General features: G+C 42.0%; 1 protein-coding gene across 3 annotated transcripts in view; it reads right to left on the bottom strand.

Annotated features, from left to right (window-relative positions):
- The window catches only part of man2a1 (mannosidase, alpha, class 2A, member 1), a 169,654-nt gene that overhangs the window by 25,183 nt on the left and 118,336 nt on the right, over positions 1-26,135 (bottom strand). For all 3 annotated transcript variants that reach the window (XM_069892624.1, XM_069892634.1, XM_069892644.1), the window contains 2 exons: positions 12,784-12,925; positions 6,445-6,578 (listed from right to left, as the gene is read on the bottom strand). In XM_069892624.1, coding sequence (XP_069748725.1) covers positions 6,445-6,578; positions 12,784-12,925 — 276 coding nt within the window. The remainder of the gene's footprint in view (positions 1-6,444; positions 6,579-12,783; positions 12,926-26,135) is intronic.

The raw sequence follows: 26,135 nt of genomic DNA, 5'->3' as shown, positions 1-26,135 counted from the left end.
CTCACTCAGAGAAGGTATGTCCAGGCAACCTGCTGCTTCAGCAGGATCTGGCCTGTAGCCATGTGTTATGATACTAAAGCTATTATTTTATTTGAATAAAACCAAAATGATTAGAACCAAAAATCACATCTTTCATAGAAAAGGAAATAAATTCAATGATAGCTAATCCATTGAGATTTAGACATAATTCTATTCATTTCAATTTTGTTGTGAATAAAAAACAAAATGCCCCAAGATACAGAACTTCCTTTAACATTGTCAGGCTCTAGCATTCCTCCTTTGGCAGTGGTGCTGTGGTTTGGCACGGCTCTATCAAATGAGGTGGGAACAGCATTAGGAGTTATTCAGCTTGTTTCAAATCACCAAATATCATCTTCACTAGGGTGAAAACAATTGGAAAAATTGCATCATACGAGTGGAGAGAAGATACTATTTAACATTTCAGGTGTTATGGGCTCTTAGTTAAAGTTTGGAAGGTCTTTCTAATAAATGTTGTCACTTCTTGTCTGCCTTTATCATGGAGTCTGCCTGAATTGACGTTTGTAATGGCTTCGGTTTTTCTTCCAAAATAGGGTTAATGAGCTCAGACGAGAAATCTGTGCTCATGGCTGTACTTCCCCAGCATGTGAAAACATGATCTTGATGTGTAAGTTAATGTAGATCAATACTTACTTACACAGATTAAGATAGTGTGGATTACAATTAACTGTCAAACAGATGTACTATTAGAATTTGAACCATGTGAACACAAGGCATTTATTCTCCCCTCACTGGCAAATGACTGAATAGATCAAGAATACAGGAGAGAAAGTATACGAGACTACCAAAGTGCAAGTGTGTTAACCCTTCAAGCATGAGATAATCTTTAAGGTGTACAAATACAAGGTTATTTTTATATGATTTCTACTGGAACTAATTCCTAGTTTGTAGAGATCTCGTCAAGTCAACCCAATGAAAGTGCATTCTCCTGTCCTCCAGTAAATAATACATATGCAGAACAAGTATTGTATCTATACAAATAAATAAATATTGCTTTGAACAAATGAGAGTCTCGACAAAACCATAGTAAAAACCGTAAAAAAAGCAAAAAATAAAAATAAATTTTAAAATATTGTAGTTTTATGTTTGCATCCAGTGATGAAATCCTAAAACCTTTAGAACATTCTCAAAGAAATATGACAGAAGAAAGAACCTGGACAGGCAAAGGAAGGAAAATAGAGTAGAAAGGGCCTTAACACATTTAGTCCTTGGTGAGATGGGTAGAGGATTTGTGTGGATACACATAAAGAAAAGGAAGTCCTTCTATAAAAATCTATCATTAAGCAGGTTTCTTTGATTAAATTGAAACTAAAATATAATATCAAAAAGAGCAAATACAAATAGTTCCTGCATTGAGATGTGCTCTAATTTTTTCCCAATACTATAGGAAGTTTAAATAGCCTGAAGTAGAAATTGTTGGATGATTATTTTAATTTCTAGTCGATTATTAACTGTTGTGACATTACATTTTCAACTACATCAGCTTTATTGAGATGGAAAGATTAAAAACAATGTTTGTTTCGTGGTTAGTGAAATTTATTTCTCCCTGCATTTCATTTTAGTCAGAGCTGGGCACTCTGTCAACAGTTGTGATTTAACCAACAATAAACATAATTCCTACCATGTCTTTACAGTTGCAACATTGATTAGTTTTAACACTAACAGTTTGTGCAATACTCAATGTTATTTCTGTGTGCAGGATGCCTGTAAAATGCATGACAGGCTCATTCTCATAAATTTACATATTGCTGTAAACTAACTGATAACAATCTACCTTCAAACCAACCACTTCATACCTATGAACCTAAACTCATCTCTATTTTATAGAGCTGCTGTTCTATACATTATTCTTGACCTTTGTTATTATTCTTTAATGGACATACAGGCTGTGCCCTCACTTTTCTGTTGACAGGGACAACTGGGACTGGGAATCAACATTAAATTCGTTGCAAAACCATGTGGTCTATCTATTCATCAGCTCCATGGATCTGTTCAACAGATAGCTGCTGGAGAGCATTATGGTTGTGTACTTGACTGGTATGTAGTCAAACTCACTCAAAATAACATTATGCTAAAGCAGATGCAGGAAACCTGAAATGTATATTTTATGTTCAAAGGACTTTGACATTTGTTCAGTTCCTTTCCCATTAGCTGCTGTTAAAATTGCTCCTCCCAGCGCTTACTATATTTAAAATAAAACATCTTGATAGAGGGATTAACTTGTACAAAGAAACATACTAAGATGGTGCTGTGCAGGACATCATGTCAATTTGACCCTGTCCAGTGGTAAACGATTTTCATGCTTACCCTACACTCATTTTGCATGCCTAGGGGTCACCAATTGTAAGACTGCTCAGTTACACATTAAAAGTGCAGACTATTTCAGGAGGCCTTTGCATCTGCTCAGACTATCCAATGCCAATTGACGTCATTGGTCAGTTCAACAATCCATGAGGATATCTAATCTTTTCTACTTCCCACTTTCCACTTCAGCCATAATAATTTCTGCCTCATGACCAACCACATGATGTGTCACTTGCCATGAGGGCAAGATTGGTTATGAGACCAATTCTATAGCAGAGGACTTAGCTGAAGGCACCATTGCATCAGCTTGGAGACAAAAGTTGAAGAGAGTGCGATAAATACTTGGAACGTTGTTTGACCTGCTTTCAAACCTGCAAGAGATGTACAATGGCAATGGAAGAGAACAATTGCAACCTTGCATGCAACTTTGTTTGGTGCCTGGAACAGAAATGATGGCCAGCTTCAAATGAACAATTTTGCATCCCACAATGGTGCAGGGATGCAGCGTTCATAGGTAAAAGCCATCCAAGGTATGAGAGCGAGAAGCTCAGATTCTACACACCAACTGTTTGAACAAAGTGAAATCAGTGTGTCTGGTGAGGGTCACGAGTGGCGATTCAACAGCACCGCAACATATAAACTCGACGTGTGTTCAAACTGTGAATTTCAAACTCTTCTCAAAAACCAGTTGTTAGCCCAACAGTGAAAAAAGTACAAAATCTTCTCCACTCAGCAATACGACACAAAAGCTGGGGATTCACTGATTTCTTAATTGAAATTCAAAACCTGATAAAGCATCAATGAAAACTGCTGCCATGGGATTTTTTATTAGTTGCAATTGTTTTTGTAAAGTTATTGCCATGTGTGTCTTTATCTGTGTGGACGTGCACAGGAAGTACGGCTTTTCAGCACAATGAGTGACTTTGGAGCTCCCTTCTCACTTAAGTCAGTCGGCAAAGTCTGAATGCATGGCGGAGACATGCGTGTGGTTGCAGCCTTTGCCTCACTGTCAGGCAGAACCATGCACCAGTAAGTCGCTACTCCCCCTCTGTGGGATGATTGCACCAATCTGTGTGTCTCCGTGATATTGCAGTGAGTAGCCTGATTTTGTATTTCAAGCCACTGCTACAATAAGTTTTTGTGTTAAGTGTCTATTTGATGTAATTTCCCCCACCTCCTCTGTAACACATACACATAAATACACACACATTTGGCATTTGCAGGGATGCCTGAGTTTTGTGAATAGAAAGTAAATAAGGGCTCGGCACTGATGAGGTGTCCTCATTAAGGAAAGAGGGTGAGGGCTGCCAGCGCAGTGCGGGAGGATTGTGACTGGGCGCTCGCTGCCTCCTCCCTGCCTTGCACTGTCCAGACTGACGAGAGAGGAGAAGAACGGCAGCCCCTGTCATCTGCTGCAGGTGAGTTACTGTCAGAAACTTGTTTGGGGAGCGGGACATGGGGCAGGAGACTGGCTTTCACAACCACGCTGCTTGCCCGGAACCAATTCCCTTTGGTGGACCCATTTATTCCCTCCCACAAAACAATCTGATCAACAACCAGCCTCTTTGACCCTCCCCACCCCCTTTCTCATCCACTGACCTGCACAGATAGTAGCCACCCCAATCACGCCCCAAAATTGTTTCCCAAGCCAGCCGACTTCCATCTCTCAGCAGCTCCCTCAGTGCAACAATCGTACAGACGCCAGCTCTTCAGAAGGGAAAGCAAGCTTTGTCCGCTAATGCCGCTGACAGAGGTGGCAGAGAACTGGCCGCTGTGGAGAACTCCACGACCATCTCTGCCATCCGGGCCCCATCCGCTGGCATCGCAACCGTTTGCCACAGCTCTGCTCAATGCGGATGAATGGGCAAAATAGTCACCTTCGTCTTCCTTGCCTATAATCTCCCTCGCAGCTGGAACTGTTCGGCCAGCACCAGGGAAATGCAGAGCAATTCCAGCTGCGTGGGAGTTTATGGGTAAGGTAGACGAAGACAGCCATTTTGTCCATTCATCCTGCATTAAGCGAGGTGCCGGAGAGGCCCTGAAACGGCTCGATGAGATGCTAGCCTGGAGCAACGCTCCAGGGCACTCAAGCGAGCCCCAGCAGCACTCCACCCCTGGGTTGGAGATTTATTATTGAGCTAGGGACTCAGGTCTTGTGCAGGTAAGGTAAGGATAGCAGCGCCCCCGCAATTTGTGTGCCCAGGTTCTGTGCCCCACCTGCCATTCCCTACATACGCCTATGTGGAGCACTCCCTCAATACTGAAGCAATTTGAATAATTTACTCATCTCCTGAAAAAGATGTGAATCCATAGTCTTCTGACAAGCATTATTAAAAATCACTTATGAATAACTATGCCCCTAAAATTTCTTTTGTGAATTTACGAGTGTAATGGAACTGAGCTGCTACCTGCTTTCTGCTGATAACCCTTACACCATTTTAAGTATTCTAGGTAATTGGCTTTCATTTAAAAGATGACCTATCCTGGGCTCACAGCACCTTCTCATTAGTCAGGAAGACGCAATAGTGCCTACACTTCTCAAGGAGGTTGAGCAAGGCAAGGCTACTGGCCACCATGATAACAACATTCTACAGGTCTGTAATAGAGTGTTCTGGCTTGTTTCACCAAAATGTGTCATGGTAGCTGGAAAGCATTAGATTGGAGGTCAGTATGTTGTGTGATTAAAACTGCAGAAAAGATCACGGGGGTCTCTCTTCTCTCTATCCACAATATCCACAGGGAGCAGTGCTTAAAGAAGGCTCAGGAAATCACTGAGGAGCCTTACCACCCAGCCCACAGTATCCTTGAGACAGTTGAAGGATGGTTGAAGAATCCTAGAAACCTGTAAATTATTTTTATGTATATCTATTTTGGATCGTCATGTTTATATGTCGATTGTGTGTAAGGCTTACTATGTGTATGTGTGCGCTCTATGGACTGGAAATACGCTGTTTCGTCAGGCTGTATACGAACAATCAGATGTCAATAAACTTGAACTTGAAAGGTTGATTCATTCCTGCCATCTTGAGTGACTTCCAGCCTAGGAGCCTACACCACTCAAATACACAAATGTCACCAAATAACATACTAACCCGTACCTTGTTAAAACTTGAGACAACACTAGAGCAGCACCTGGAGGACAGAAGGAGAACATACAAGCTCCTTTCTGACAGTGGCAAATTTGAACCCAGGTCACTGGTGCAGTAATAGCATTTTGCTAACCACTAAGGTAACCGTGCCACCATGATCTTGCAGTGGATTGACAGAATTATTAGTCTAGTAAGAAAATACAATTCTGATATAAACTATCATTTATAGTTCTGAGGAAAGTTTACTGACCCAAAATATTGACTTTTTTTCTTTTCACAGATGCTGTTTGAGTGCCTGATTTTTATTTATTTTTTTGTTTTGAATACTGAAAGTATTTGCTGCAGTTTTATTTGTTTTCCATTCAAAAACTGGCTGTGCTCTGTTTAGATCAGTGTTTCTTAACCTTTTTCTTTCCACTCACATACCACTTTAAGTAATCTCTATGCCGTAAGTGCTCTGGGATTAGTAAGGGATTGCTTAAGGTGGTGTGTGAGTGCAAAGGGAAGGTTGAGAACCACTGATCTAAACAGAGCACAGTGAATTGCTACTGAAATATTTTGCTTGAGAAAAATTGTCATTGGCCCATTTCCTTTGGAGTTCTGAAACCGTGCACATAATGAGTCAATTAGGGACAATTAAAACAGTGGTTTTCAAACTTTTTCTTTCCACCCACATACCACCTTATGAGCACCTATGGCATAGGAAATACTTCAAGTGGTATGTGAGTGGAAAGTAAAGGCTGAGAACCACTGGTTTAAATAATCTGCTAGTCCTTTTGTATGGCCTTCACAACATTGGGCTCAGGGGGCTCATTGATATCCAGCATTCATTAGGATATATTCTATATTGTACATTTCCAAATTACATCACTTTATGATTTTACATAAATATTTTAAAGAAAAATTAACTTAAATGTCATGTTTTATAACATTCTATCTCTATTTAATTTTGTTTTTTTTTAAATTTCAAGACTTTTAAACTATAATTCAAGAATGTTGCTGCTTATCTTACCACATTTCCTCCAATCCTTTTTTCCAATAAAACTCTGAATACATTGGCTGTGACTTTATTATCTTTGAGGCCTTGGCCTAAGCCTCGATTATCGTCTTGCATCAGTCTGCGATCCATTATGACTTCCAGCTGACCTATTAAAGTAAAATGTAGGTTTTACCATTTTGCTCATTGCAATTGTACAATCATTGTGTTTATAGATTATCGGGAATATCAAGAGACTCCAATATAATAGTTAATTGGCTCAATCACCTTGCATGAAATGAAAATTAGGATAACATATGTATTTTAATGGATTGCCATATGGGATTCCTGCAAAAAAAAAACTTTAATCATTAATTCCAAAGTGCATTATTCATACATACAAAGTAACATTGCTTTTTTACAAACACATAAGATCTGTTAAAAGTAGATTGGGAACAGCCATTTGCTTGTCAGTCAATATCTAACCAGTGGGAGTCATTTAAAAGTAAATAATGAATGTTCTCATTAGGGTGAAAGGTAAGTCAAATAAAAATGTTTCATATATAGAGAACTGAAAAGGGGAGACGCTTCAGGACAATAGAAAATATAAGGAAGAACTGAAAATGGAAATTAGTAGGGCAAAGCAGAGTAGAAAATATCACTGGTAAACTAGATTAAAGAAAATCCCAAAGCAGTTTATTTCAGGCAATCCCATATTATGGAAAGGTTGAATTCCTAGAAAGCAGTTTATTGCAAGAGGCCACATCATCTTCAGCTGCTTCACAAAATGCAAGTTGAAAAAATTGAAATTTATTTGTTGATTTATAATTTTCTCACATGCATTCAACGTTGAACATTTTTTGGCATGATTAGTGAACTTTCACAACCTGAATGGCTATAATATGGAGGTTATTTGTATCAAGAGCAGGAGGGCAAACATGTAAGGGGTAGGATCCATCGTGAATCAGAATCCCAAAGAAAGAAGGTGAGAACTTAAATTAATATTCCTCATCTATATTAACAGAGAAAAAATGAACATTGAAGTTGAAGAATTTGGGGTGGGGGCAGCAGGAGATTGTGAAATCCTTGAACATGAGAACTGAAGAAAGTAGAGCATGAAGCCTGCTCAACCATTCCATAAAATCATGGCAGATTCCCCATACCCATTAATTCCCCTATTTTTCAAAAGTCTTATCTATCAAAAAAAAGGTGAATAGCAGGCATCAAGTTGGATACATCCCTATGGTTTGATAAAATGAATCCCAGTCGCTGTGTGAGGCAAGGGAGAAGATTGTTGGGAGCCCTCACAGAATTTCTTTAATTCTGCAGTGGCTACCAGATGACTGGAGGAGAGAAAATGCAGCAGTTTTATTCAAGAAGGGCAGCAGGGATAAGCCACATAATTGAAGGTCTGTGAGTCCAATTTCAGTGGTTGGGAAATTATTGGAAAAATCTGATAGACAGGATTAATTCACAACCGGAAATCTGATAAAATGGGAAATGCAAAGGCAGATGGAATTTAATTCTGATATGTGCAAAGTCATGCATCTCTGCACTTTGAAAGGACTAACAAAGGCATAGATATACATTTTGAATGGTCTGACTGAAGAGTGTATTGAGGGCAAGTGGGATCTTAGTGTACAAGACGAGTGTGCCCTGAAGGTGGCAGCAAAGGTAGATATGGTGGTGAAAAGGCATATGGGATACTATATTTCATTAGCTCGGGCATGGGATACAAGATAAAGGAGGTTGATGGTCCAATGGTTAGGCCGCAGTTACATTACTTTGCACAATTCTGGTCACCTCACTATTAAAAGGACAATCACGATAAAAAGGGTGCAAAGGAAATCCAGCAAGATTTTATCTTGAAAAGAGCATTAAAGTTATGACAATAAAAACACAGAAATTCTGGAAGAACTCAGCAAGTCTTGCAGCATCCATAGGTGGTAAAGATACAGTGCTCTTCATAATGTTTAGGACAAAGACACTTTTTTCTCTATATTTGCCCTTGTGCTCCACAGTTTTAAATTTGTAATCAAACAATTAAAGTGCACATTCCAGATTTTATTCAAGGTTATTTGTATACATTTTAGTTTGACCATGTAGAAATTACAGCACTTTTTATACACAATCCCCTCATTTCAGGGCACTTTAATGTTTTGGACATTTGGCTTCACAGGTGTTTGTGAGTACTCGGGTACATTTAATTGCTTCATTGGTGCAGGTATAAAAGAGATGGGCTTGCTTCTAAGTTTTTGATCCCCTGTGTAGTCTGTAGTTGCCATTTTTCAACAAGAGGACAGAGTTGCATCAATGAAAGTCAAAGAAGCCATTATGAGGTTGAAAAACAAGAATAAAACAATAAGAGACATCGCCCAAACCTTAGCATTACCAAAATCAGCAGTTTGGAACATCTTTAAGAAGAAAGAGCGCACTGGTGAGCTTAGTAATCACAAAGAAGACCTCCACTGCTGGTGAAAGAAGAATTCTTATCATAATGAAGAAAAATTCCCAAATGTATGTCTGACAGATCAGAAACACTCTGCAGGAGGCAGGTGTAGATGTATCAATGACTACCGTCCACAGAAGACTTCATGAACAGAAATACAGAGGCTACACTGCAAAATGCAAACCATGGGAAAGGTGGAATGCTTTGGATCTTGGGCAGTTCTATCCTTCCACACTTTGCTCTTGCCATCACTCTGAATCAGGTCTCATCTGTCCTCAAGATCTTTTTCTAGATTTCTTTTAAATACTTCTTGGCAAACAGCAATCTGGCCATCTTGTTTCTGGTTTGCATCTTGCAGTTTACCCTCTGTATTTCTCTTCATGAAGTCTTCTGCGGACAGTAGTCATTGACACATCCACACCTGCCTTCTAAAGAGTATTTCTGATCTGTCGGACAGGTGTTCGGGGATTTTTCTTCATTCTGATGAGAATTCTTGTGTGATCAGCAGTGGAGATCTTCCTTGGCCTACTAGTCCCTTTGTGATTACAGAGCTCACCAGTACATTCTTTCTTCTTAATGATGTTCCAAGCAGTTGACTTTGGTAATCCTAAGGTTTGGGCAATGTCTCTTGTTTTTCAGCCTCATCATGGCTTCTTTGACTTTCATGAGCACAACTCTGGTCCTCATGTTGTAAAATGGCAACTACAGACTCCAAAGGTGATCCAAAGCTTAGAAGCAAGCCTAGCTCTCTTATACCTGCAATTAATGAAGCAATTAAATATATCTGAGTACGCACAAACACCTGTGAAGCCAAATGGCCCAAACATTATGCATATAATGTATATTATTGAAGTTTCAGGCCTGAGCTCTTCTTCAAGGTATGAGTAAAAAAGCAGACAGGCACCTGAATTATAAAGGCTGGGGAGAAGGAAAGGATGGGTAGGGGGAGGCGTACCAACCAACAGACAAAAAGTGCTAATTGGATATGGATTGGACATAGGAGAGAGGAAAGATGAGAATTGACTGGGATGGGGTTGTTTTTTGCTCTGTAGAAGCAAAGCTGGTAGAAAGGAGAGAGGGAAAGGGGAGAGAGAGAGAGAGATTGACAGACATAGAGAAAGATGGGTAGGGGGTGGGGGAGGGGTTAATGGAAACCGAAGAAGTCAATGTTAATGTTATCGGGTTGCAGATTGCCCAGATGGAATACAAGGAGCTGTTCCTCTAATTTGTGGTGAGTGGTCTCATTCAGACAATGCAAAAAATCATAGCCAGAGGTCAGCAATGGAATGGGGAAGGGATTGAAATGGAGATCCCCAATATTGCAGTAGACAGAGCCGAGGTGCTCAACGAAGTGATCTCCCAGTCTGTTCCAGTCTCTCTGATGTAGAGGAGACCACAACAGGAGCACTGGATGCAGTAGGTGACCTCTACAGATTCACAAGTAAGTGTTGCTTCACTTGGAAGGACTGGTTGGGGCCCCAGATGGTGGTGAGGGAGGAGATGTGGACGCAAGTGGAGCACCTCCTGTGGTCACAGAGGTAGGTGCCAAGGGAGGGAGGAATGGTCAAGGGAGCCATAGAGAATTGTCTCTGCAGAAGGTTGAGAGGGGAGGGGAGGGGAATATGTCTGGTGGTACGATCACGTTGTAGGTGGTGGATATGGCGGAGGATGATACATTTCATGTGGAAGTTGGTTGAGTGGTAGGTGAGGACAAGGGGAATCCTGTCCTTGTTGCTCATGGGGAGTGGAGGTGGCCAGGGCAGATGTGTGGGTAATGGAGGATATGCGGGTGAGGGCAATGGAGGATATGCGGGTGAGGGCCAAGTTGATGGTGATAGAGGGAAAGCACCTTTTTTTTGAAGAAGTACATCTCCAATGATCTGGCATGAAAGACCTCATCCAGGGAGCAGATGCGATGGAGATGGAGGAATTGAGAGAAAAGAATGGAATCCTTATAGGGGACATGATGTGAAGAGATGTAGACATATCTGTGGGAGTTGGTGGGTTTGTAGAAGATGTCTGTCAAGAATTTGTCTCCCGGGATGGAGATGGAGAGATTGAGAAAGGAAACAGTGATGCTAGAGATGGTCCAAGTGAATTTGAGATTGGGGTGGAAGTTGGCAGCAAAGTGGATAAAGTTGATGATCTCATTACTGAGCAACGAAGAAGCACCAAAATAGACATCGAAGTAGTGGAGGAAGAGTTGAATGGCTTTGCTCATGTAGGCTTGTAGCATGGACTGCTCCATGTAGCCAGAAAAAAGGCAGGCATAGCTGGGGCCCATGTGAATACCCATGGCTACCCCTTTGACACTGAGAAAATGGGATGAGTCAGAGGAGAAGTTATTGAGGATGAGTACTGAGTACAAATTCTGTCAGCTGGAAAAGGGTGGTGGTTGAAAAGTACTGGTTATAACCATTTTCGAGAAAGAAACGAAGGGCTTTCAGAGGGGTGGAGGTATATGGTGATTGGATGTCCATGTGGTCAAGTTCAAGCAACTGGAAGTTGTTGCTGTGATGGAGGGCATGTGAAGTATTGTGGATGTAGGTGAGGGAGACTGCACCGGGGGATCAAAATGGAGTCGAGGTAAGTGGATCCCAGTTTGGTGGGGCAGGAGCATATGGAAACAATAGGTCTGCCAGGACAATTGGGTTTGTGGATCTTGGATACAAGGTAGAAACGGGCAGTGCGGGGCTGGAAAACGAAATGGTTGGAGGCCGTGCAATGGAGATAACTGGAAATGATGAATTCAACGCTAGTGTGCGAGACAGAGGTTTTTGAGAGATAGTGCGTGAGATGGTAGTTTTTCAAATATAGCGTTTGAGACAGTGATTGACATTATGAACGATTATGAAGAGAGACTGCTTAGGTTGGGTTTTTTGGTCCTTGGAACAGAGGAGGGACCTGATAGAAGTATACAAAATTATGAGATGCTCAGATAGGGTATAAAGTCAAAAAATTTTCCCATTATAGGGATGTCTAAAATTAGAGGCCATAAGCATTAAGAATAGGCAACATTTGAGGAGGATTTTTTTTTAAACCTGGAGTGTGATTGGAATCTCGAACTTTCAGTTTGAATGGGTGGAGAAAACAGGTACTTTCAAATAATTTAAGTAGTATTTTTCTGAGCACTCGAATCATCAAGGGATCAAATGTTGGTAGATGAGGTGGATAATCAGCTTGGACATTATGGGATGGAAAACCTATTTCTGTGCTGATATACATCATATGATTTTGAAACCTGTATACATTTTAGGAAGTCCATTTCTTTATCCCATTCACCATCCTCTCTAATTAACATCAGGATACCTGAAATTCCTTCTTTACTCTTTACTCATTTCCCAATGTCTTTAAAGTTCCTTCTTCACTTCACTTCCATTATAAGATGATCCTATTAGGATAATTAATTTTTTTAAATCTCTCCTTTCTCCCCAAAATACTTCTATTTTTGACTTCCTGCAGATGCAGTTTTTTCTACCGCAATTATGATATCCTAAGTGCTGCCACTTCACCTGCTTTCCTTCTCTTTTCCAAAATTAAAGTCTCACAATATTTATTTTTTCTGTAGATATCTCTTCCCATTCTTTTCTTCTATCTACAATCACTCCATGTTCGTACCTCTTCTCCAACTTCTCCTAATCATCATAATTACAAGATTATGTTCAAATTTGTTTATTATTCAGTCAAATATTGTTCAAGTCTCAAAGAATTTAACAGCTTGAAAGTTTGTTCAACATTTAGGCTTAAAAAGTGTCAACAGCTGTGGGAGAAAGGTGGAAGGAGAATGCCACAGACAGTACAGTATCAGACATTGAGATGAAACATCCTGTTTCTAGCCCACAAATATCAGTTAATACAAAGCGCAATGCTCCAAACCCTCCATTGACTGGATCTTAATTTAAAATGAAAATGTGAAAAATACCTACCACTCTTCAGACTAGCAACTCCCAAGGACTGGGCAGAGTGCAGGGTCAAACGGACATCATTGTCCTGTATGTATGCAGTTGTTGTGAGAGGGTAAAAATTTGCTTGAAGAGGCAGTTTGCTCAAAGTCTGCCTCGACTGCATCTGAAATAGAAAAGTGAACACAGTCAATTTTGATCGGCTGACACTTCCAGTTAACACTTTTCAGTTATCACTTCCATAAATAGTATATTAGAAATAATTGCTCTGTGTATTTTCTATACGTACAGTCAAAAGAAACTACTAAGTACTATATAATCAAGAAGCTATTTATTTAAGTGAACACTGAAAAGTAGCAACTCAACAAGCTCCAAATTTTTTCCCCAGAGTAAAAAGTTGTAGATGAAGTTCTCTCTTATCTGCAAACATAGTTCAGTAAAATGACATCTTAGCACCATTTTAAAATAATCCAACCTTTTATCACACTTTTAGTCTTTTAATCATCAGAAAAGTAAGGATTTATTGATAGTTTTCTCCATTGTTATTGCTGAGTACACCCAGATCCAGATGAGACAGAGCTTCACATGCACCTCTTCTAATCTAACCTACTGTATTTGGTGCACTTGGTGTAGCCTACCTTACACCCATGAGACCAAATATAGATTGGCTGACCACTTCAACAAGTGCCTGCATTTTGCTGTTGGTCCAATCTGGAGCAAAAAACAATCTGCTAGAGGAACTAATCAGTGGGAGAAAAAAGAACTGTCAACATCTCAGGCCAGAATCTTGATTAAGCATTGTTTCAAGTGAGTTGAACCCAGGACTGAAATCTGAAATTAGAGCAATTTAAACAGTGGGGGGGGGGGGGGGGGGGGGGGTTAAAGTTACAGTTTAATTAACATGTGAAAAGATATGAAAGATTGTTATAGCAGATAAGATGCAGTAGGACATAGTATTTTAGGACAGCTTGCAGCTTTTCATAATTTCTTGTAGCATTTGATAGTTTGATCTCCATCCTCAACCGATGGTCAGAACACTTCCAATCTCTTTTCAGTGCCAACCGCTCAGTCCAAGAATCCGCCCTGCTCCAGCTCCCTCAACAGCCCTTAAGGTTAGTGCTGGATGAGGTCCTCACCCGGAAAGAGACATATAAGGCAACTGAACAACTGAAAAGTGGCAAAGCAGCAGGTATGGATGGAATTCCCCCCCCCCCAGAGGCCTGGAAGGCTGGCGGCAAAACTCTGCATGCCAAACTGCATGAGTTTTTCAAGCTTTGCTGGGACCAAGAAAAGCTGCCTCAGGACCTTCGTGATGCCATCATCATCACCCTGTACAAAAACAAAGGCGAGAAATCAGTCTGCTCAAACTACAGGGGAATCATGCTGCTCTCCATTGCAGGCAAAATCTTCGCTAGGATTCTCCTAAATAGAATAATACCTAGAGTCGCCGAGAATGTTCTCCCAGAATCACAGTGCGGCTTTCGCGCAACCAAAGGAACTACTGACATGGTCTTTGCCCTCAGACAGCTCCAAGAAAAGTGCAGAGAACAAAGCAAAGGACTCTACATCACCTTTGTTGACCTCACCAAAGCCTTCGACACTGTGAACAGGAAAGGGCTTTGGCAAATACTAGAGCGCCTCGGATGCCCCCCAAAGTTCCTCAACATGGTTATCCAACTGCACGAAAACCAACAAGGTCGGGTCAGATACAGCAATGAGCTCTCTGAACCCTTCTCCATTAACAATGGCGTGAAGCAAGGCTGCGTTCTCACACCAACCCTCTTTTCAATCTCCTTCAGCATGATGCTGAAACAAGCCATGAAAGACCTCAACAATGAAGACGCACGGATGGCAGTCTCTTCAATCTGAGGCACCTGCAAGCTCACACCCAAGACACAAGAGCAATTTGTCCATGAACTACTCTTTGCAGTCGATGCCGCTTTAGTTGCGCATTCAGAGCCAGCTCTTCAGTGCTTGACGTCCTGTTTTGCGGAAACCTCCAAAATGTTTGGCCTGGAAGTCAGCCTGAAGAAAACTGAGGTCCTCCATCAGCCAGCTCCACACCATGACTACCAGCCCCCCCACATCTCCATCGGGCACACAAAACTCAAAACGGTCAACCAGTTTACCTATCTCGGCTGCACCATTTCATCAGATGCAAGGATCGACAACGAGATAGACAACAGACTCGCCAAGGCAAATAGCGCCTTTGGAAGACTACACAAAAGAGTCTGGAAAAACAACCAACTGAAAAACCTCACAAAGATTAGCGTATACAGAGCCGTTGTCATACCCACACTCCTGTTTGGCTCTGAATCATGGGTCCTCTTCCGGCATCACCTACGGTTCCTAGAATGCTTCCACCAGCGTTGTCTCCGCTCCACCCTCAACATTCATTGGAGCGACTTCATCCCTAACATCGAAGTACTCGAGATGGCAGAGGCTGACAGCATCAAATCCACGCTGCTGAAGATCCAACTGCCCTGGGTAGGTCACGTCTCCAGAATAGAGGACCATCGCCTTCCCAAGATCGTGTTATATGGCGAGCTCTCCACTGGCCACCGTGACAGAGATGCACCAAAGAAGAGGTATAAGGACTGCCTAAAGAAATCTCTTGGTGCCTGCCACATTGACCACCGCCAGTGGGCTGATATCGCCTCAAACCGTGCATCTTGGCGCCTCACAGTTCGGCGGGCAGCAACCTCCTTTGAAGAAGACCGCAGAGCCCACCTCACTGACAAAAGACAAAGGAGGAAAAACCCAACATCCAACCCCAACCAACCAATTTTCCCCTGCAACCGCTGCAACTGTGTCTGCCTGTCCCGCATCGGACTTGTCAGCCACAAATGAGCCTGCAGCTGACGTGGACATTACCCCTCCATAAATCTTCGTCCGCGAAGCCAAGCTAAAGAAGAAGCAGCTACTACGGTAGAGCTACTAAAGAAATATAAACACACGCCAGAGTAATCAACTCAAGACTGGTTTATTGAAGCTTTACATGCAGCTTCTCTGCCTGTCCCAGGCTCCACAGGATCAGCAGGTTTAAATTGAGTTATGTTAACGTCCCATGTCTTTCAGCAGGGGACCCAGCTGATCAACGTGCCATCCCTCGGCACTCAGTACCGCTAGCATACCAGCCCTTAGGTAAGTCAGTGCCCTGCACTGATGGTGGCGGTTTGCATTACTGTGCTGAGCGCCCGCTCGGCCCGCTACACAGATGCTACATCACCATCCCTGAATCATCACTGTAATTTAAAACGCCGGACATGCGCATCTTAGGCGGACGCCCACGTCATCTGGGCTGAGGGCACTGAATGGGTGTAGTAGGGTTCATTTGGGCAGGCTTAAGTCGGTCTTGCTGAATAGTGTGAATGTTCCCCAATGTCCAAGGTATACATGCCTCCATCTCGTTTAATGACGGGAATGGTCCTTTGTATGGTTTTTGTAATGATGCCCCTGGGACCTGTCTACAAACGAATACGAAGTCAGCGTTCAGGAGTGATGGGGGCACTTGTTGTCTAGGGTTGCCATGCCAGTTGGTAGAAGCCAGCTTGCTGTTAGCAATACCACTGCAGAGTTGTTGAAGGACATACAGGTCAGAGTTGGCTGTGAAATGAACATCTCCTGGAACCATAAGGGACACACCATACACCAACTCTGCAGATGATGCAGACAGTCTTCTTTTGGAGCCGTGTGTACCCCTAGCAGAACCCATAGTAGCTTATCTATCCAGTTGGGGCTGGTGAGTTGGGTCTTAAGCGGAGATTTAAGCTGTCGGTGGAAATGCTCCACCAGGTCATTGGACTGCAGATGGTATGCTGTGGTGTGGTGTAGCTGTGTACCACAAAAATGCGCAAGGGTAGACCATAATGCCAAAGTGAACTGTGGCCCATGGTCCGAAGTTATGTGCGTAAGCACACCAAATCTAGCGATCCAATTCAGGATGAACACTCTAGGACATGTTTCAGTATCACTGGCTGGTAATGGGATGGCCTCTGGCCAGCACGTGAAGCGTTCTACCACTGTTAGAATATACTTCATGCCCTGTGACACTGGTAATGGTTCGACCAGGTCCATTACCAGCTCAAACCTCTTGTGTACTGTCAGGAAAGCCCGAAGGGGTGCCTTGGTATGGCACTGAATCTTTGCAGATTAGCAGGAGATGCAAGTTCGTGCCCATTGAGCAACGTCTTTCTTCAGTCCATGCCATATGTACTTATTTGACATGATCTTGACTATTGTCCTGATGGATGGCTGTGACAAACTGTGAATCTCGTCAAAAAGATGTCGCCTCTGTGACAATGGGTCCAATGGTCTAGGATAACCACAAAGGAGTTCTGGTCCACTGTGCTGCGGTGCCACCTGCTGAATGTCCATTCCTGTAATGGCTGTACATCAGGATCCTTAGCCTGCGCCACAGCCAGTTCAGCAATGTTGATTCCACCTTGAATATGGTGCACACTTGGTCTAGACAGCATATCCGCGACTATATTATCTTTTCTTGAAATGTGGCATATGTCCATAGTGAATTCTGAAATGTAGGACAAATAGCGTTGATGTCTTGCCGACCATAGATCTGTCATTTTGCTAAAGGCAAAAATGAGTGGTTTATGATCTGTAAATGCAGTGAAACGTCAACCTTCCAAGATATAACGGAAGTGTCGTGTGGCTAGTTATAATGCCAACAGGTCCCGAGCAAAGGTGCTATATTTTACTTCTGCTTGTCTTAAATGGCGACTGAAGAAGGCAAGGGGTTGATAATGGTCGTTGATGTACTGTTCAAGAACTGCACCCACAGCTGTACCTGAGGCATCGGTGCTAAGCATCAAAATAGCTTCAGGGTTGGGATGTGCAAGCATTGGTGCTTTGGCCAACGCTTCTTTGGCGGACATAACGCGACCTCTGCCTCCGAGGTCCAGATAATGTTCTTGTGTTTGGTAGAGACGATGTTAAACAGTGGTCGCAGGATGTCAGCAGCTCTGGGAATAAATCTGTTATAAAAGTTTATCATTCCCAAAAACTTCTGTAGACCTTTGAAGGTGGTAGGTTTGGAAAAGGTACGGACTATGTCTATCTTGTTTGATTATGAGAATATGCCGTCTACTGTGATTTTGTGCCCTAAGGTCTCCATGGTTGATCTGCCAAATTGACATTTGTCGAGGTTGATTATTAGACCAAAGTCTTGGAGCCATTGGAAAAGGCAGCGCAATTGCAGGCAGTGATCTTGCTCATTTCGACTTGCTACAAGGATGTTATCCAAGTAAATGTATGCACAGTCTAATTCCCTGCCTAGAGCATCCATAAGCTGCTGGAAAGTTTGCACTGCGTTCTTTAATCCAAACGGCATTCTAAGAAATTCAACAAGTCCGAACGGGGTAATAATTGCTGCTTTGGGAATGTCATCCTCAGGAATCAGTATTTGATATCCCTTTACCAGATCAACCTTGGAGAATATGTGGCAATGATGTAGATGGGCGGTGAAATCTTGTATATGAGGAATTGGGTACCTGTCGGGTGTAGTGAGATCATTAAACCTATGGAAATCACCTCTGGGTCTCCATCCACCTGTCTTCTTTGGTACCATGTACAATGGTGATGCCCAAGGACTGTTGGAGCGTCGAATGAGACCCAGCTCTTTCATTGCCGTAAACTCTGCCTTTGCTTGAGGCAGTTTATCACTGGCATGAACCAGTGGACCTGAAGCGTCTTTGTAATGAGACACACCATGGGGTATTTTTGAGGCATCGAAATTAGGAGTGAGAACACTGGGAACTTCATTGAGCAGGGCAGCATGTGCATTCTTGTGCAGCGTATGCACCCCGAGCTGAAAAACTCTCCCTTTGATGCATGCCAGTGGGTATGTCTGAAAGGAGGTGGAATGAACCAATTTCCTCCATTTCACATCTACCAGTAAGTCATGGGATCGTAAAATGTCTGCATTCAAAATAGGTTGAACAACACAAGCTAAGGCGCAATTCCAATGGAATGTGGTCCCACCTATTCTAATTATGATCCGTCGCGTGCCAAAGCTGGGAATGGTAGCTCCATTCGCTGCTCGAAGAGCCAGGAGTTGTTGTTTATGCTTCCTTTCAAAATAGGTCGCCAGGAGTAAACTAAGCTCAGCACCTGTGTCTACAAGAAATGTGCGCTTACCTGTGTTGCCTTGAAGATATAATAGGCCCATATTTGCGCCAGCTGCCGAGGCCACTACTGGCAGCCGGCTCTTTCGTTTCCCACCTTTTTCCTGTAACAGGTACATGGCTGGACGCATTTATGGGCATTTTTCCCCCAATGGCAATGGTAAAAACACCACTCCTGACATACGTCATCACGTTCCTCCTTCCTTGATTGGACTGCAGATACAGGAGGCTCGTAGGACACGAGAGATGTATCTGCTGCCAAAACAGGGTGAATTTGAGCAGACTCTTACGTATGAGTACGATAGAGCCTGTCAGCCTCTCATGCTATGTCATGGGGACGGCAGAAATCCTTGCGAGCAATGGGTATGGCGGTGGCGCAAGCTAGCAGCTTTGAGAGGAATAAGATTTCAAAAAGCAGGCAATGAGAATGACCATCCGCCAATGCCAGCATCTCATTCATTAGGTTTGATGGATTCCTGTCACGCAGGCCTTCCATGTTCAAAAGCCGCATGCTGCACTCATGCCTTGTCAATTCCAATGGATCCATAAAAAACTGGCAGAACCTGGTGCACTGGTTCTCCACCGGAGGATTGGCAATAAATTTGCTAATTTGAGATGCAGTAGCAGCGTCCAACGCACCTATGACATGCCAGAACTTTGTGTCCTCTGCCGTTATGCCCTGAAGATGAAACTTTGTTTCAGCCTGAATAAGCCAAACCCGAGATTGATGTGTCCAAAAAGGAGACAAATGAAGTCCAACTGTGAAATGCCGCCATGGTGGCGGCGGCTGCAGCTGCATCCATTATGACTGGAGATTCAAGTTTCAGTTGAATCTTGCAGTCAGGGTTACCAATTGTAGTGGCTACTACGATAGAGCTACTAAAGAAATACAAATACACTCCAGAGTAGTCAACTCAAGACTGGTTTATTGTGCGGCTTTTATTCCCTGCCTGTCCTGGACTCCACGGGACAAGGTAGGACCTTATTAAGGGACGGCTGCTGGTCCACGGGACCAGCAGGTTTAAATTGAGACTCATTAACATCCCGTGCCTTTCAGCAGGGGACCCAACTGATCAACATGCTGTCCCTCAGCACTCAGTACTGCTAGCATGCCAGCCTTTAGGTAAGTCCATGCACTGCACTGATGGTGGCAGTTCGCATTACCGCGCTGTGCGCCCACTTGGCCCACTACACAGCCGCTACAGTTTTACATTATATTAGTTGCTGTGTTACTTAGTTTTAATAAAAAAATTCTGAATTGTGTGGCTCTATGAGCCTTAGTTAGTTTTACCCTAACCTGATATTTCAGGCTGGATGCAGGGAAGGCAGTCTATGAAGCTCTTCTACAACCTACAAAAATTTCCTGCCATTTACGATGGACATCAATACTGTGACAGAGGACTCTCCACAAGCCAAAATGACAAATAATGCCCAAGAAATTCAACACCATCCTTGAAAAAGCTGCCCAGTTGTCTAACACAGCACCCTAAATGGCCATTCCCTTTATTATTACACCATTAGCGTAGCCTGCATCATCTGCAAGAAACAATGACATTATTTACCAAGCCATTTTCAATTTCTCCTTCCAAACATGAAAACTTCAACAACAGAATGACAAGTCAATAGATATATAGGAATGTGATAAGGTAATCCTAGATTTCTGCTGAACTGCTATGATAACAAATAAACCCATTTGAACCTTCCTATTCACGGTCATGATGGGAGAAGTCTAAACTTTCAGAACTGGCGGTCAGATGTGAACAATTTCTGAAACAAAAGTAGAAAAACACAAAATGCCAGGAAAAAAAATCAACAGGATGAGGCACTCTTTATGGAGAATGTTAATCTTAGGTGTTTTCTTGATCTTTCATCATTACCTAGCAATGCTGTACTTTCTTCTCTGAAAAGCAGAAGGCATAAGGGTAGAGAAATATGGAAAATAAGAGTTGGACGTTATACCATCCACAACTTTCAAATCATCAAACTCATGGTGGGGTGGGGGGGGTGATGGGGAAAGAGAGAGAGCAAGCACGCGAGTCAATGTATTTTAATTATATGCTGTCCTGATTGAATATCTGGCAGTGTGTGTTAGACTACCAACATTTCTTTTGCCTATTGCTAGTTCTCTGTAGAGGATGTCCTTCGGCAGTCTACCATCCTTCAACCGACAGAGGTAGCCCAACCAGCGCAGTCTGCATTTCTCTTAAAAGCTGTGGAAAATTCAGTGCGAGATAGGACCTCAGAATTTTGGATTTTGTCTCTCCAGGTGACACCGAGGATGCGGTGAAGGCTGTATAGGTGAAAACTGTTGAGTTTCCTTTCCATCTTGGAGAGGGTGGTCCAAGTCTCGCAACCATACAGGAGGGTGCTAATAACACATGCATTGTACACAGCAATCTTGGTCTTTGGAGCGAGTTTCTGATTCTCCCAGACCCGCAAGGAGAGTTGCACAAGGATCGACGCTGCTCTGCTGATATGCCTATTGATTTCACCATCAAGGGAGAGAGTGTCGCTAATGGTTGACCCCAAGTAGTTGTCGATGGTAATGACTGGTGTCTCCACTATGTTCTGGGAAAGGGCATTTGTTTTCTTTAGGCTGATGGTAAGTCCGAAGTCCTTGCATGCCTTTGAGAAGCGGTTCATGAGAGTTTGCAGTTGCTGCTTAGCTTGTGAGGTTATAGCTTCAAAGACCTCTGCAAGCACAACGTGAAAGCCTTAAAAATCAACGGAGTGCTGGGAGGATACAGCAGATTTCCGCAATAAGTGGCAAGGTACTCTTCATCAATACCTCAAGCAAGGCGAAAGAGTGATCTTGAGTCAGCTTTAGGAGCGGAGAGCTAAGCGAAGAGCACAGCAGACAGCGAACAATAATTTAATGATGCCCTATATTTGCAGCAATTGTGGCAGAGCTGGCCATTCCAGGATTGGCCTCCATAGCTAAACAGATCAATGACTATCATGACTGATGGAGGCCAAGATTATTAAATAGTATTTCATCTCATTATGCCATCTAATAATATCAATCATATTTGTATTTTTCCACGTACTAGCAATACATTTTTTCGCTACGGATAAAGCTAAATATACAAAAGCAAGCTGAAACTTATCTAATCCCAAGCCTTTCAGAGGTTGCAAACTACCCAATAAAAATACTGTCAGATCTAAAACTATTTTAATCTTATACAGATATTCTAAAAACAATTGAATTTTCTTCCAAAAAGATTGTATATGTATACATGACCAAACAGCATGAAAAAAAGTTCCAACCGTATCACCACATCTAAAACACAAATCTGATTCATTAAAACCATATTTTTTTTAATTTTTCAGGTATCAAATATAATTGATGTAAAAAAATTGTAATTAATCATTGCATAACGTGCATTTATCAATCTAGTTACACTATCATAACAAATATCTAACCAATCCTCTTCAGAAAAAGTAAAACCAATATCCGCTTCCCATTTAATTTTAGATCTATCTCAACCCTTTTTATCCATACCATCCTATAACATTTGATACAAAAATGAAATATAACCCTTCTCTGGTACCTTCATAAAGGAAGTCTCAAATTTAGTCATTTTAGATAAACTCATATCTCTACCAAACATACATTTTACCAAAAATTGAATTTGATAATAAAAAAATAAAGAATTCTTATCAATACCAAAATCTTCCCTCATCTGATTAAAAGATAAAAAACTTACTCTCTTTAAAACAATCTCCCAAATTTTCCACACCTTTAAATCTCCAATGCAATAAACTTTTATTATGTATTGAAAAAGAAATAAGTTGATTATTATACAGCAAACCTCAACTTTGACATATCTACTATTATTACTAAATACCAATAATATCTTTATATAAAAACTCAAATTAACATATATAGGCCCTCCAATAAAAACTAAGAAAAAAAGTTAAAAAATAAACAAATAAAAAAAATCCCCCCCCCCTAAAAAAATCTACCAAAAGATAGTAATCCCCTAAACAAAAACTGGGTGTGGCTCACCCACCAGTGGCTGATGACCAGTAAAGAACTTAGTGCAAATCTTCCCCCTCCCAAACCAAACAATCAATAACATCCAAGTATCATAATAACAAGAGAAACAATAAAATAAGAAAATTCTTATAACCATATAACCACTTACAGCACAGAACAGGCCAGTTCGGCCCAACTAGTCCATGCCGTAACAAATCCCCACCCTTCTAGTCCCACTGACCAGCACCTGGTCCATACCCCTCCAGTCCTCTCCTCTCCATGTAACTATCCAGTCTATCCTTAAATGTAACTAATTATCTCGCCTCAACCACGTCTGCCGGAAGCTCATTCCACATCCCTACCACCCTTTGCGTAAAGAAATTTCCCCTCATGTTCCCCTTATAATTTTCCCCCTTCAATCTTAAACCATGTCCTCTAGTTTGAATCTTCCCCACTCTTAATTGAAAAAGCCTATCCATATTTACTGTCTGTCCCTTTTAAAATCTTAAATACCTCTATCAAGTCCCCCCTCAATCTTCTATGCTCCAGAGAAAAAAGCCCTAGTCTGCACAACCTTTCCCTGTAACTCAAAACCTTGAAATCCTGTCAACATTCTCGTGAAACTTCTCTGTACTCTCTCTATTTTGTTTATATCTTTCCTATAATTTGGTGACCAAAACTGTACACAGTACTCCAAATTTGGCCTCACCAATGCCTTGTACAATTTCATCATAACCTCCCTACTCTTGAATTCAATACTCCGATTTATGAAGGCCAACATTCCAAATGCCTTCTTCACCACACCATCTACTTGAGTATCAGCCTTGAGGGTACTATTTACCATCACTCCTAAATCCCTTTGTTGCTCTGCACATCTCAATAGCCTACCATTTAATGCATATGACCTATTTAGATTTGCCTTTCCAAAATGTAACACCTCACACTTATCTGTATTAAATTCCATCAGCCATTTCTCAGCCCACACCTCCAGCCTTCCTAAATCGCCTTTTAATCTACGGTAATCTTCCTCACTGTTCACAACACCACCAATCTTTGTATCATCCGCAAACTTGCTTATCCAATTCTCCACCCCTACTTCCAGATCGTTAATATATATAACAAACAATAGTGGACCCAGGACCGATCCCTGAGGAACTCCACTAGTCACTGGCCTCCAATTGGACAAACAATTTTCTACCACTACTCTCTGACACCTCCCATCCAACCATTGCTGAATCCATTTCACTACCTCCTTATTTATACCTAATGCCTCCACCTTTTTTCCTAACCTCCTGTGGGGAACTTTGTCAAAAGCTTTAATAAAGTCTAAATAGACAACATCCACAGCTTTCCCTTCATCAACCTTTTTTGTAACCCCCTTGAAAAACTCAATCAGGTTTGTCAAGCATGATCTACCCCTGACAAAACCATACTGATTACTCCCTATCAGTCCCTGTACCTCCAAATATTTGTAAATACCATCCCTCAGAACACTTTCCATCAACTTACCCACCACAGACGTCAGACTCACGGGGCTATAATTCCCAGGTTTACATTTGGACCCTTTCTTAAACAGCGGAACCACATGCGCCACCCTCCAATCCTTTGGCACTACCCCCATGACCAGTGACATCCTAAATATCTCTGTTAATGGCCCCACTTTCTGTCCACAAGCCTCCCTGAGTGTCCTTGGGAATATTTTGTCCAGTCCCAGAGATTTATCCACCTTTATCTTTTTCAACACAGCCATCACTACCTCCTCGGTTATCCTTGTATGCTTCAAGACCTCTCCACTATTTTTCTTTACTTCAACTGGTTCGATATATTTTTCCCTAGTGAATACCGAGGCAAAGAAATCATTCAAAATTTCCCCCATTTCCTCTGACTTCTCACTCAGCCTACCTTCGCTATCTACAAGGGGTCCAATTTTATCCCTCACTAATCTTTTACTTTTAATGTACCTATAGAAACCCTTTGGATTTATTTTTACTCTGTCTGCCAAAGCCTCTTCGTGCCTTTTTTTGGCCTTTCTAATTTCTTTCTTAAGATTTCTTCTACACTCCTTGTAGTCCTCCTTCAAACTCTCAGCTCCCTGCTCTTTATACCTCTTGTACACCTCCCTTTTTCTCCTAACCAAATTTCCAATATTCCTCGAAAACCAAGCCTCCCTATGACTTCCAGCCTTTCCTTTGATCCTCACTGGGATATATCTACTCTGTACCCGCAAAATTTCTTTTTTGAATATCCTCCATTTTTCATTTACATCCTTACCTGAAAATATCCTGTCGCACTCAATACTGCCCAAATCCATTCTTATTCCTTCGAAATTTGCTCTTCTCCAATCCAGAACCTCAACTTTAGGCCCCTCCTTGCTCTTTTCTAAAACTACCCGAAAACTAACAGAGTTATGATCACTAGATCCAATTTGTTCTCCAACATTAATGTCCGACACCTGACCTAGCTCATTCCCTAACAGGAGATCTAGTATTACACCGTCCCGAGTTGGTTCTTCTACTAATTGATTTAGAAAACAATCTTGAACACATTTAACGAACTCTAGCCCATCCAGCCCTCTAACTGTATGGGTATCCCAATCAATGTGAGGGAAGTTAAAATCTCCCATGATCACTACCTTATGATTCTCACACATGTATGTTATCTCCCTACAAATTTGTTCCTCTAATTTTTTTGGCCTATTTGGTGGTCTGTATGCCTCCTTCACCTCCTTCGCCCCTCAATTCCACCCAAACAGCCTCACCTGACGATCCTTCCAGACCATCCTGCCACCTCATGGCAGTAATGTCCTCCTTAACAAGCAGAGCAACTCCTCCCCCTTTTTTTACCCCCTGCTCTATCACATCTAAAACAAATGTATCCTGGAATATTAAGTTGCCAGTCCTGCCCCTCCTGTAGCCAAGTCTCACTAATTGCAACAATATGACCCCAAGTATCTGTCCATGCTCTAAGCTCATCTACCTTGTTCACTATGCTTCTTGCATTAAAATATATGCATTTCAGAGAATGACCCTCACATATATTCTCTTTTCTACCTTTTATCCTAATCTCCATCCTACCTTTGTTATCATTATTATTCCTATCTAGGTGGCCATGCTCCCTCTCACACTCTGTTCCTCACCCCCTTGCCAAACTAGTTTAAACCTTCCCCCACAGCTCTAGCAAATCTGCTTGCCAGCACATTGGTCCCCTTCCAGTTCAAGTGGAGTCCATCCCTTTTGTACAGGTCCGACCTTCCCCAG

Source organism: Narcine bancroftii, chromosome 1 (assembly GCF_036971445.1).
Source record: "Narcine bancroftii isolate sNarBan1 chromosome 1, sNarBan1.hap1, whole genome shotgun sequence".
NCBI classification, from domain to species: domain Eukaryota; kingdom Metazoa; phylum Chordata; class Chondrichthyes; order Torpediniformes; family Narcinidae; genus Narcine; species Narcine bancroftii.
Note: the sequence above shows the minus strand (reverse complement) of the source record. Positions and strands in the feature narration are given on the sequence as shown.